Source organism: Perissodus microlepis, chromosome 23, assembly GCF_051167445.1.
Source record: "Perissodus microlepis isolate ML-2025 ecotype Zambia chromosome 23, ASM5116744v1, whole genome shotgun sequence".
Lineage (NCBI taxonomy): Eukaryota > Metazoa > Chordata > Actinopteri > Cichliformes > Cichlidae > Perissodus > Perissodus microlepis.
The window spans coordinates 25936156-25948829 of record NC_140482.1 but is presented as its reverse complement, the minus strand read 5'-3'; the positions used below and the strand labels follow the sequence as shown (position 1 = coordinate 25948829).

Here is a 12674-nt window from a genome sequence, read left to right as displayed (position 1 = left end):
AAATAAATTTCCTGTGGTGGGAAACTATTTTGTGTAACTTTTTTGTATTTACAGTTTTGAGGGATAAGCCTCTTAAATTTCTCTAACTAGAAATATATGTAAAAAAAAAAAAAAAAAAAAACGATTTTAAATTTCTTTGTAGTTTATTGCACTTTTTTGCAATTTATGTAATTACTATGCACTTAATGCATACATATCATTAAAATTTGGGCTATAATGGTTGTATTGATGTATATCAACTTGAAATGCTCCCAAAAATGGCACTACAGCATGTAAAAATATAATATAAGCTCTGGCGGACTTGGTTCTATGGTAGGTCTTAAAGGGTTAAAGAGAGTGTGCTTTCTTTTTACTCTCTTCAGTCAGACGTCACGGATGACGTTGCTGGTATTTCCGGGTCTAAGTGCTCCTCAAGAAACAACGATGGCGGAGCCAGTGACTTTGTTCACGATTACCTCCTTCTTTAGCGAAGTACCAATTAGGGTTATAAAGGGTCTTAATTCCTTCAACTCTAGTAAAGTGGTCAGTGTAACCGTTCTCCCAGGCGGAATTATAAAGGGAAGTGTCCAGGCATCCATGAAAAAGAAGATTTACAATGTTGAGGTGAGCTAGGAGTAAGCTAGCTAGCCGACGATTAAACATGAGATATTCTGTATTCTGATGTATTTCATAAAGCACACACACGTACAGGAATGCTATAACAGTGGAAGTAAACGAAGATGAAAATCTACATAACATGGAGGTTTTGGAGAGTTAGTAATGTTAGCCTAGTACCAGTTATATTAGCCTAGTTAACCTAGTACCAGTACACAGAGCAGCGCTGCAAGTGTTTGTTAGAATGTTTAGGGTAAACATTAACTTTCTTTCAATGTAGGTGCATGTTGAGGGTCAGTCAGTCAGGTTCAGCTCCTGTGAGTGCCCGATTGGCAATCATAAGTGCCATCATATGGCGGCATTGTTGATTTGGGTGGAGAAGAATGTGTCTCGCACTGACGTGGAATGTGTGTGGAAGAGGGTAAAATCATGCAAAGCAGAAGAAATTACTGCCAAGAGAGTGTCTGTGATGACACCCTCAACAACACAAGGTCAGTTATTTATTTAAAATTTGCTCTTTGAATTAATTATAATTATAATAATTATTTTCTTAACTTTTTAAAAAGCATTGTGTTTTATATGCTAAAATTATTATTTATTCAGATTACTAAAAGCATTTTTTTTTTTTTTCAGCTGGAATCGAAAGACCTGTCTCCCAGGAGGACAAGGAATGGGCAGTGGCATCCCTATCGAAATTGCAACGTTTTACTGGGATGGGGTGGATTTTGAGTCCTGAATGCTCCCAGGTACTTTGATATTTACTTTAACATGTGGTATAAATTGTACATGTATGTAAACTCTTGTAAACTACATACAGCAGACTGTTTGCTTCCACTGTCCCCACTTTATTTTTTACATGTATTTTATATACTCTGTACCTGACTTTGTCTATTCTGTGGTCAAAATTGCTTGGTTCCATTAAAACCTTTAAAATCCTTTTGCTTTAAATCTAGGCTAAACCAGCCAAGACATTTGATGAAGTGCTGAGGAACCTGGGATTTCCCCAAGCAGAAGACAAGGCTCGTTATCTCTTGGCATCACTGGCTGTGTCTGACGAAGAGAAGAAACAGATCGAGGAAGCAACAGTTGGACAAACGAAGAATGCATTGTGGTAAGAAAGTGCTTTGAAATTAATTCTGTTAAGTGTTAAGTATGAAATTTTAGTTAACTGTGTCTCTTAATTTGTGTTTCTTTATAAAAGGTCAGCATATCGCAAGAAGAGAATCACAGCCAGCAACTTCGGTTTGGTCCTGAGTGCAGTCCAGCGGCGCTCATACCCCCCTTCCTTATTTAAGACTCTGCTTGGACAGTACAACCTGACAGAAGGATCTAAAGTAAGTTGTTAGTAAAAAGGGTCTGTGCATCTAAGAATTCCTTTATGACTAAGTTGTATTTTCATCCCCAAAGGCATGTGATTGGGGGATCCTTCATGAGCCAAAGGCCAAGCAGCTGTACACTGACTGTACTGGTGCAGCTATCAAGGAGAGGGGACTGTTTTTATCTAACAGTGGCCTGCTTGGTGGTTCTCCAGATGGGACTGTCTCTAATGAGTGCATCACTGAGGTGAAATGCCCATGGTCAGCCAGAACCAAAACTGTATTGGAGGCTGCAGAAAGTAAGGACTTTTTCCTACAGCTGGATGAGGCAAGTGGTTCCCTGGTATTAAAAAAGAATCACAACTACTGGCATCAGATCCAGGGCAACCTCTATCTCACAGGGGCGAAAAGCTGTCACTTTATTGTTTGGACTCCATGTGACTTTTTCATCTTGCATGTGGATAGAGAACAAACTTGGGCTGTTAACATTGAAACGTTGGAAACATTCTACCGGGAAGTTTTTTTGCCCCATATTTTATCGCAGCTTTGAATTCATATCAGCATGAGTAATTTATCAGTCCAAATGTTTATAGTTAACTTTAAAACTATTTGTAAATATTTGGAAATTGTAAATTTTTTGTCATTGTAACTTTGTAAATATATTCAGATAAATTCTTAAATTATATTAATTTTTGATTTGAAAAAATAAAATGTTTTGGACAAACTGTTCCTGAAAATAAAGAGTAACACATGTATCTGGTATTCTTCATTTTAATTGAAAATGCATAGCAAGAAAACTAGGCAGTAATCAGGAAGCTGGAATGGAATGAAAAATGTAACAAGCCATTGATAAAAACAGAGTAAAACATTATACGAATCACAAATGAGACCATTCTCAATTTGAAACTATGCAACTAAGTTGTTTTTATGTTGTAACATCCTGAGTATACACACAAAACAATCCAGAACACTTAGGAGTTATAAATAATAAAAGTAAACTTATTCAACAGTTGTGTTTTCTGGTCCACAAGTAGTTAGAAAATGACACAATGTACTTTTACCTCTGAACTCTCACAGGTATAATTTATTCAATTTCACGGAGAATAGGTGTTTGTAAATTTTTTAAGACACACACATGCTTTCAAGATCTTATTAATATTTTTTTTTAACTGATATGGGATGTGATGCAAAATTGAGAAAAGTTTCAGTCTTTGAATGGAACGCTCTACATGTATTCTTGCACAGGAAATCTTCCTGTTCTTGTTCACTTCCTCCTGTGTGAATTGTCCGTTGGTGAGGAAGGACGGAATGTTCAGTGAGACCCCTTCTGGTAGGATGTCCCAAATTGTGAAGCCCTTATCTGCAATGACCATGTCACCTGGTTGTAGATGTTGCAGTACTCCACAGTCAGCTGTTATGGCCTTATCTGAGGCACTTCCACCGTACAAGTTGCTTACAAAGGTTATTACACCATTAGGAGCCACACCAATTAGAGCCTTTAGTGTGGTCCGTCCTTTGTACTGGCTGTACAAATGACTTTGTGTGTCAAGTCTCTCTGTGTTACAAACAGAAACTTCCGTGCAGTCAAGCACAATCCTGCAGTTAGGAAATGGTTGGAAGCAATCTGGCAGCGATGTTTGATTCTTGGCTCTCGAGGGAATGTTGTTTTCCAGCATGCCAACATACAAAATGTCATACAGTGCACTAACAATTGTTGTAAAAATATTAGTTACTGTGCCTCTGCTGCAGTTAAACCTTGTTGAAAGGTCTGCATGACCAAAATTAAGTTTGAGCTTCATCAGGGTTAGAAATAACTGGTCAATTAGGGGCATCATTTGGACAGTCCAATCAGAATGATATTTAAGATCAAATCTGGAAAGAAGCGCTTCTAAAAACAGGACAGAAGCAGCATCGGGCAATCCAGTATAGTACTGGACCTTTTCAGGATTGTCAGATATTTGACTGAATGAGAAAGTCTGCTTCTGCTTCTCTACTTGTTTTTTAAGTTTTTCATTCTCTATTCTTAGCATGTCATTCTGAATCTCTAGCACCAGAAGACTTTGGGAAGAACTTGTGGAACTTGCAGTAGCTGTCTGTGTATCTGCATTGTTGGAATGATGTAGCTCATCTGATCTTTCACTCTGATTTTCACCAATAGCTGGGACCTGCTCTTTTTTCTTCTTTTTTCTAACAGGGTTTTGGTCATCTGGGAACTGAAAAGACTTCCCGTCGTTCCATGCAAATCTTGTTGGCCCTGCAGCTTTTCCTTGAGGGAAGTGCCAACTGCAGACTCTTGAGTTGCAGTTTGGGGTGAAGTTTTCACGTCTGTGGAAGTGTTTAAAAAGGCAGAGAGAAATTTCAGATCATACGCTAGCCCTCCATTAGTTATGATTAATAGAAAAAAAAATAGAGATAAATAATAGAGAGAAGCTTCTTTCATCCAGATGAGAGAAGCTTCAAGAAACTTAAAGAAGTCCAGATGCTTTTCTTACACATCGTTGTACTAATTTGCTTTTAAGCTTACCAGAAAGATAAGTACTGGCAACCTTTGCTAGCTATTTGTTGGTTAGGTCTTTATTTTGGTAATTAACTGGCACATAGGCTGGGGATTGTAATGTATTTTCTTACATAGACATCGCTTTTTGGACGTAATTTTTATTCCTCTGAGTGTCGAAAGCTAACTAAGGTTCATATATATAGCGAAGTGACCCTTAGCTCTCAATCTTTGCTTGGAGAAATAAAAATGACTTCAAAAATGCAACAACGTCTTTGTATTAAAAAAACACAATAAAATCCATTGTCTATATAAGTACAATTACTCGTAAAAGCCAGTTTGTCTTTTAGTAGCGGGTTTTAATTGTTCATCACTAGCTATATTAGCTAACTAAAGTAAGAGCCCACTAGCTCTTATCTTACAAATTTATTCATTCACTTACGAGTTGTAACATACCTTATCAACTTCAGCCACTTCCTCTTCTCTCTCTTTTCACAAGGAAACCGGTAAAATGACAGATTAGACTGTTGTTTTGAGCCAGATTGGTTAAAACAACCAGGAACACAGCATTGTATCATATTGAACACAGGAGCGTTTAGACCCGGGAGTAGGATTCGTCGGATTCGTCGCGTCATCACTGAACAACCGGCCACACCTTGCACATTTCACAACCAGAGTGACTTCCTGCTTTGTTAAACAGGGAGCAAAGTAGTGCTACATTTGTGTAAAGCAATAAACCACCAACCATAGCTGTCAGCCACACTTTGAAAGTTTATCTTTGAGTTTACGTCACGACAAAGAAGCCAGTTAGAGTGCTTTGACTAAAAAGGAGGACCTTTAGTTGGTAGTAAGTTTCATTTCCCGTGCATTCAAAATGGTGAGTAGTCGTGTTTGAGCAGTTTCCCTTTTCATTTGGTTTTTAAATGTATATCTTCATATTGAATTTTGATATTTTTGTTTCTGTTGTCACTGAGAAGTGTAATTTTCTAAGGTGTTGTTTTATTTCTAATTTCTTCAGGCTGATGAAGTGAACAGAAGGTAAACTGATGTACTTAAACTCAAAGGTTTATTACTGAATTATTTCTTTAAATAATTAACTGATATTTTTTTAGACAAGAATTTCCAGAAAGTGATAATTTCAGGAGGAACGCAGTGATAATAATCGATGAAATGTTTGACATGAGCAACTACACTCCAGAAGATACTACGGCGTTAGTGGATGAGGTACTGTATCTGACAGAGACATAATGTGTGGCGCTGTCAGTGGGTTTGAATACAAATACTTCTTATGCAACATAGAAAACAGTCTATCTTTGTTTGAACAGATTCTTCACAGCATCTTCTTTTTGGGAACCATCAACAAACCACCTTATACCCCAGAACAGATTTTGGATGTCAAATTTGCTGAGACAAAAGCACTTTACCCCAATCCTTTTAAGTGCTATTCCTCTCAGCTACCCAGGCGGAGTCCATTTTCATGTGTGCTGGACATGGTAAGAGTTTAGTTTGTAAAGCGCATCTGTTGCCAGACTAATCCTCCAGGGCTTAGTTAATGTTGTATTGAATTGTGTGGCTTTATTTCAAACATGAAAGAAAGAAAACACATACAATCAATCACAACAAAACACAAGGAAAATAGAATAATTCTAATCCTAATAAATAACATGTTCAGAAAGGAGTAGGAAGAAGCATAAGCCTATTTATATCCCAGCCCTTTCTTTTATTTGAACAAATAAGCATCACTTTTCTTCCCATTTGTGACATGTCCAATTGTAAACCCAAGAAATTTATATTTACAGATATATAGATATATAAACACAGAACTATACACTCACAAATACATGAAAACCAGAAACTTTTCTTTCACTTAAGTATTTATTGCATAATTACGTTTGGTAGTATAAATAGCCATAAAGGAGCTTTTTATCAGGAGGCAAAGCTGTAAAACCTCTGAAAATACAGTTAAAAGTTCAAAAATCTATGGAGTGATTGCATCCGAAGTAGGTTCCTGTCCCCTGTCTTCATGCTGTCCTATCAAATAAAGCCTGAAAAAAGAACACATTGATATTGCACTCTTGCAAGAAACACATTTAGATGATGCAGAACACCTTAAATTACAGCAAGGTGGAATTGGACAGGTTTTTTTCTCCTCATGTACCAAATACAGAGTGTGTTAAGGACAGGCATGGAAGGTATGTTATAGTCAAGGGTATATTATCGGGTATGGTTGTTTCTATATTGAATATTTACTACCCTTCTGCTCATCCGTCTGATTTTATGACTACAGTATTTACAGACTTCACTGAGATTAGTTCTGACATTTCTATAATGGGGGGAGATTTTAATTGTATACTGAATCCTGTTATTGACAGGCTCCCCCACAAGCCTTTGCCTCTCTCACCACAAGCTAAGGCACTTAATTCTATCTGTGAAGATTTAGGATTTGTAGATGTATGGAGAATAAAACACCTTTAGATAAAGAATACACTTTTTTCTCTGCACCACACAAATGCCATACTAGGATTGATTTTTTTTATTTATTTTTTTTACCGGGGCTGTTATTGCGCTTAGTCTTATCGTGTGAGATTGGTAGTATTATAATCTCAGACCATTCCAATGTAATGCTGGATCTCTCTCTTAAAGATATGGTAAACAGAGCAAAATACTAGAAGTTAAATACAATTATTCTAAAGGACCATACATTTATATCTTACTTCAACACTGAGTTTAGATATTTTTTGTCCATCAATCTGCAGTCAACAAATGACTCCGCCCTACTGTGGGAAACTATTAAAGCGTACACTAGAGGGATTCTTATTTCTTACTCAACCAGTAAGTGGCAGCAGAAATTGAGGAAGCAGAATCAGTTAACGACAGAACTTAAAACAAAAGAAAGGACTTATGCTGACTCCCCAACTCCTGCTTTACTGCAAGAGATATCTGAAGTCAGATCAACTTTAGATAGCCTTTTTACGCAAGATGAAGAGCTTAACCTTAAGTTTACTAGACAAAGATTTTATGAACATGGAAACAAACCCAGAAAATACTTGGCATATCTTACCAACAAAAGATCTGAAACACAATTTATTACAGTTATTTGTGATGCTCAGAATGAGCGCATATATGATAGTAAAACCATAAATAGCATCTTCAAAGAATTTTATTGTAGACAATATACATCTGAACAATCAGTTGACGCACTGGAATTATTGGAGGATTTCTTCTCCAGGCTCAATCTGCCTACCATAACAACAAAACAACAGACCACCCTTAATGCTCCCATTTCCGGAGAGGAAGTACTAAACGCTATAAAAACTTTAAAGAACGGAAAAGCCCCAGGAGCTGATGGTTTTTGTATCGAATTTTATAAAGAATTCAGTGAGTTGTTAATAGACCCATTACTTAATATGTTTAATTATTCGTTCTTGCATAATAGATTACCTCAGGGAAGCTAATATTTCTCTTATTTTGAAGAAGGGGAAGTGCCCAGAGTCTTGTTCCTCTTATAGACCGATAGCTCTTCTAAATGTGGACCGGAAGATACTTTCTAAAATATTAGCTGCTTGACTCGAAATTCTCCTGCCTGTAATTATTAAAGAAGATCAAACAGGCTTTATAAAAGGCCATAATTCCTGTAATAATGTCAGGCGTCTTCTCAATCTAATTCAGGCTACTCAGCAAAGGAACATGGGCGGTTTGGTGCTTTCTCTCGATGTTGAAAAAGCTTTTGACCGGATAGAATGGACTTACTTATTTTACACTTTAAATAAATTCAGTCTTGGTGATAATTTCATTAAGTGGGTAAAAATTTTGTATGATAATACTCAGGCGTCCATCTTGTCTAATGGACTGAAATCAGATAGTTTCCCATTGTATAGAGGAATGAGGCAAGGCTGCCCCCGTCACCTCTTTTATTTGCTATTGCCATCGAACCGTTAGCCGAAACTATAAGGATGGCACCTGATGGCTATGCGAATTGGGAGCCTTAATTTAATGCCAACTAGACTATTTTCTTTCCCCTTCAAGGGGTCCCCCACGGGTTTTGTATACTTAGGGATATTTATAACTCCAAAATTTAAACAAATGTATGAAGCAAATTTTGTCCCTCTGTTCGAGAAGGTAAAGCAGGATTTGGAGAGATGGAATTCCCTACCTGTTTCCTGGCTAGGACGTATAGCTTTGATTACGATGGATATTTTCCCTCGACTGTTATATCCTGTTCAAATGATTCCAGTTGAAAAGTGATGAAAGATCTGAATGGCTGGCTAAGCTCTTTTATATGGAGCAAACGCAGACCAAAACTTAAGATGGCTACACTACAGCTCCCAGGTTCAGTAGGGGGTTTAGATTTACCAAATATTAGAACATATCAATTGAGTACTCACATGTGCTATATTCATGACTGGGTCACAAATAATTTACACTCTATCTGGTTGCGGATTGAAACCTCTCTTTCAAAGTATCCATTAAGGGACTTGCTGTTCTTCAAGAACTTTGAAGATATTAGATCGAGCTGTGATAATCCAATTACACTTAATACACTTAAGGCCTGGCGGTCAGTATGTCGAATTGAGGAAAGGTTAGAAGTTAACATCTGTGTTTACCCCTATTGTGAATAATCTTGACTTTCAACCGGGGATGCTCGATATAGGTTTTAAGGAATGGAAGAACAAAGAAATACACAGACTGAGGGACTTATTCTCCGACAATGTGGTTGTGCCATTTGACCAAATGCTTGAGAAATATTCTCTCCCCAAACATGACTTTTTCCGTTATTTACAGATAAGGCATTATATCTTGCACAATACTAACTTCAGTGAGAGTCATGAAGTCTCTCCTGTTGAAAAATTATTATTTTTAACAGATAAAGAGGTACCTGTGAAGATATTTTATAAGGCTTTATATTCTGTACCTTCAGTGATGTCACAGAGGCTTAAAGGCACATGGGAAAAGGAGTTAGGTATAGCAATTGATGATGAAGAATGGAAAGATGTCTGGAGTTATGCCAAATCAATCTCAGTTTGTAATCGTACCAAAGCAACACAGTTAAAAATCATACACAGAATGCATATATCCATATTTCGCAGACATCAATATAATCCTACCCTTTCACCCACGTGCCTCAAATGCAAGACAGAAATTGGTACCCTAACTCACAGCTTCTGGTCATGTTTGAAATTGCAAAAACATTGGTCTAATGTGTTATCTGAAATGGAGAAGATTTTCGGTTGTGAATTGGAGATGGACCCTCTGTCTCTCATACTGGGCCTCCCCAGCCGGTGGTTAATATCCAAGAATAATAGGAGGTTGTATTGTATTCTCACCTATGCGGCGAGGAAGAATATACTACTCCAATGGATTAATGAAAAAACACCAACTATTAAAGGTTGGAAAAGAGTAGTGTTGGATCTAGTGCCATTGGAATATCTTACATGTGTACTGCACTCAAAAACAGACCAATTCTTTAAGGTGTGGGAACCATACTTGAAATATGTGGAACCCGACGTCTCTAATATTATGTTACAAGGATTCTCTTGAGTGTTGTTGTGGAAAATTTAACAATAACCTGCAACACACCCAGTGAGCTTGATTTGAAGTTGGATTAATAAACACACTGCATCACAGAGAGCATCCCAGTGAAACAGCAGGACCATCTCTGAATTGTGGCCACCGCCCTTACATCTTATATACAGAGACACAGACAAAGAGCATTCCACAAGCTCTCACATGTTGGCCCCTCTCACTGGGGGGCTATACCGTCTCCCTCACAGAGAGAATTATAACCTTGTTTTCTGCTTGGCTGTCACCTAAGGATTTACATCCCTGATAAGCAGAAGGAGTCTCACTATGTGTTTAACGTCTCCCATTACAATGACCTTACTGTGTTAACATCCCACATGCTTGTAAACTAGTGACAGGAGTGCTCTTACTACAGTAAAGTGAGAAAGTGATATTACTATAACTAATGTGATATGATTAAATATGTGATTAATAAATGAGAAAAGAAATCTGCCACCACAGTGTTCAAACTGCAATGTACTACTGGGACCACAGGTATTGTACTGTATTGTATTCTTTCTTTCTTTCTTTTTTTTTAGATGGACCTGAGCTGGTGTTATCAGTCTGTTTGTTTGTTTTGGGGTTGTTTTTTTTTGTTTGTTTTTTTTAATGTTTTTTTTTTTTTTGGTTCTGAATTGTACACTTTATTATGTTATGTAATTATGTACTATTTGTGAAAACAGACAAACTAACAAAAAATATATATTAAAAAAAATAAAGCCTGAATATCAAACATTATTTTTCAAGAAAAATTGATCTATTTATTATTAACAGTTTGTGAGAATGACATTTATGACTCAGTAAATATTTGGATTTGTTGCAATAATAATAGCTTAATCTTTTCTTGTCTGTAGATTGTTCATCTAACTGGACATGAGAATGAAGAGGGCATAAAGACCACACTACAACAACTCATCTTGTACCTGAAGGAAGATGCCAAAGACCGCCAAAAGTGTTTATTCTCCTCTGCAATCTGCATCTCTGAGGCAGGTCAGGGCTCAGTCAAGCACTATGGAGTCTCCATGTCCACTTCTAATAAGGATGCTAGGGGAATCATGGTTGCTGTCTCATGCTGTCATGAATGGGATGAATATGTAGCTGGTGCAGTGATGACATATTTTCCAAACAAAAAGAAAAGCAAAGACAAGAAAAAAGAAATTAATGGAACCATTAGACTACCACAGAATGTGAAGTGTCGAGCATTTAGCCTCCTGAATGGAAAAGAAAAGCCTCCTTGTAAGTCATGTGCCACTTTGTTTTCTTTGAAAACAACAGAAAATCAGGGATGGCCCTATGGCAACTGTGCTGAAGCTGAAAGTTTGAGCAACTTGCTCAAAAAGGAGGCACGAGTTAAAGACAGAGTGGAACTACAAACACCTGAGTTATGGACAGCTGAGAACAAGGAGGTAGCAAAAAAAACAATTTTGACTATTCTCAAGAATTTACTGAAAAAGACAGATTTTAAATGGGATATGCTTTTCTACACCCCACACAAAAGTGGAGAGAAAGTGAATGTTCACATTTAAGTGACTCCTCTCCTTTGTCATAGTTCTAAAGATGGTAATTTACTGTAACTTTGCAGCCTTTGAATGTTCCTGTTATGTGGAAATGAAATTTGAGATTTTTTTTTTAAATTGCCATTTAATGATTTCAACCCCCCCCCCCCATTACTTTATACTAGTGTCTGTAAACATGTACATCAGAGTTTGGTGTACATGGTTATTCTGTAAAACAAAAGACATTCTTGTTTGTTTAATGCTTTGATACAATGATAGTACAAGTTAAATGTCTCTGGGGTGCACTGTGCACTCTGAGGTACACTGTGGAATAAATGGAACTCGACCACGCATGTTAAACTTAAAGGAACTTTAACTTCCCAACAAAGGTGCTTGATTTTAAATAAAACCCACAACACTGCATCACTTCATGTGTAAATTACTGTTTTACCTTTTGTTAATGAATCTCTTCTTCTCTGAACTCATAATAGTGTTGTAATCCACTTGTGTGCTTTTCTTTGTAATTTCATTAGGTAATTTATTCTTTTAAAATCCAAACACGAATATAGGTCAGCAGGAACTGTTAAACAATATCAGCACGGTGCCAAAACTTCATCCATGTTGTAACTCTTCACTCAGTATTCACCATTTGTGGTTAGATCTGAACCTTACAGACCGCTGTTCTGATGAAAAAGAAATTAAGTGAACCTAATGTGGAATGCTTGAGGAAGAAGGAGAAGAAGATACCTAAGGATGGTGATTAGAGGCAGATAAATTCATGTTTACAGTGAGCCGGTGGGTAACATTAATTACACTGCTACAAAGATATTTCTCTATAATTGAAAGTTTTTAAAAAATCCTGCAGTTTCATGCAGCATACAGAAACAAACCCCAGCAACATGCATAATTATGCATGTGGCACTGCAACTTTATTAAAGCAGATATGGTCAGGATCCCACGGCAAATGATATTCTCTGATTTATTAAAGGCTACACAGAACTTATGACAATATATTAGTATTTACATAATAAACACAAGATTGCAGTTGCATGGGTGGAGAAGAGTAAACCAGGCAACTTGGTTTTACAGTGGCACAGTGGTTGGCAGTGTTGGCCTCATAAGAAGAAGTTCCTATGTCTGAATCCACTGGCCCTCTGGGACCTTCCTGCTCAGAGTTTACATGTCCCCCATGCCTGAGTGGACACTCCGGCTTCC

The 12674-nt window shown here is 37.2% G+C and overlaps 3 protein-coding genes across 4 annotated transcripts; 2 read left to right on the top strand and 1 right to left on the bottom strand.

Annotated features, from left to right (window-relative positions):
• The first annotated feature begins 375 nt into the window (after nt 1-375).
• LOC146361617 (uncharacterized) lies at nt 376-2663 on the top strand. Of its 2 annotated transcripts, none has more exons than XM_084922132.1 (5): nt 376-1085; nt 1228-1340; nt 1548-1702; nt 1796-1928; nt 2002-2663. In XM_084922132.1, the coding sequence occupies exons 1-5, from the start codon at nt 947-949 to the stop codon at nt 2458-2460; spliced, it is 999 nt and encodes a 332-aa protein (XP_084778258.1). In that variant the 5' UTR covers nt 376-946; the 3' UTR covers nt 2461-2663. The 2 variants fall into 2 exon arrangements, with proteins under 2 accessions (XP_084778258.1, XP_084778257.1); XM_084922131.1 differs by having other exon boundaries at nt 377-1085; nt 1548-1705.
• Nucleotides 2664-2763: 100 nt separating this feature from the next.
• Nucleotides 2764-5097, bottom strand: LOC146361616 (uncharacterized). Its single transcript, XM_084922130.1, has 2 exons — nt 4861-5097; nt 2764-4235 (listed from the first exon to the last, which is right to left on the bottom strand). The coding sequence occupies exons 1-2, from the start codon at nt 5037-5039 to the stop codon at nt 3005-3007; spliced, it is 1410 nt and encodes a 469-aa protein (XP_084778256.1). The 5' UTR covers nt 5040-5097; the 3' UTR covers nt 2764-3004.
• Nucleotides 4953-11883, top strand: LOC146361615 (uncharacterized). The gene is made up of 5 exons (XM_084922133.1): nt 4953-5281; nt 5423-5442; nt 5517-5628; nt 5730-5897; nt 10818-11883. Exons 1-5 carry the CDS (start codon nt 5279-5281, stop codon nt 11487-11489), a joined length of 975 nt encoding a protein of 324 aa, XP_084778259.1. The 5' UTR covers nt 4953-5278; the 3' UTR covers nt 11490-11883.
• The last annotated feature ends 791 nt before the right edge of the window (nt 11884-12674 follow it).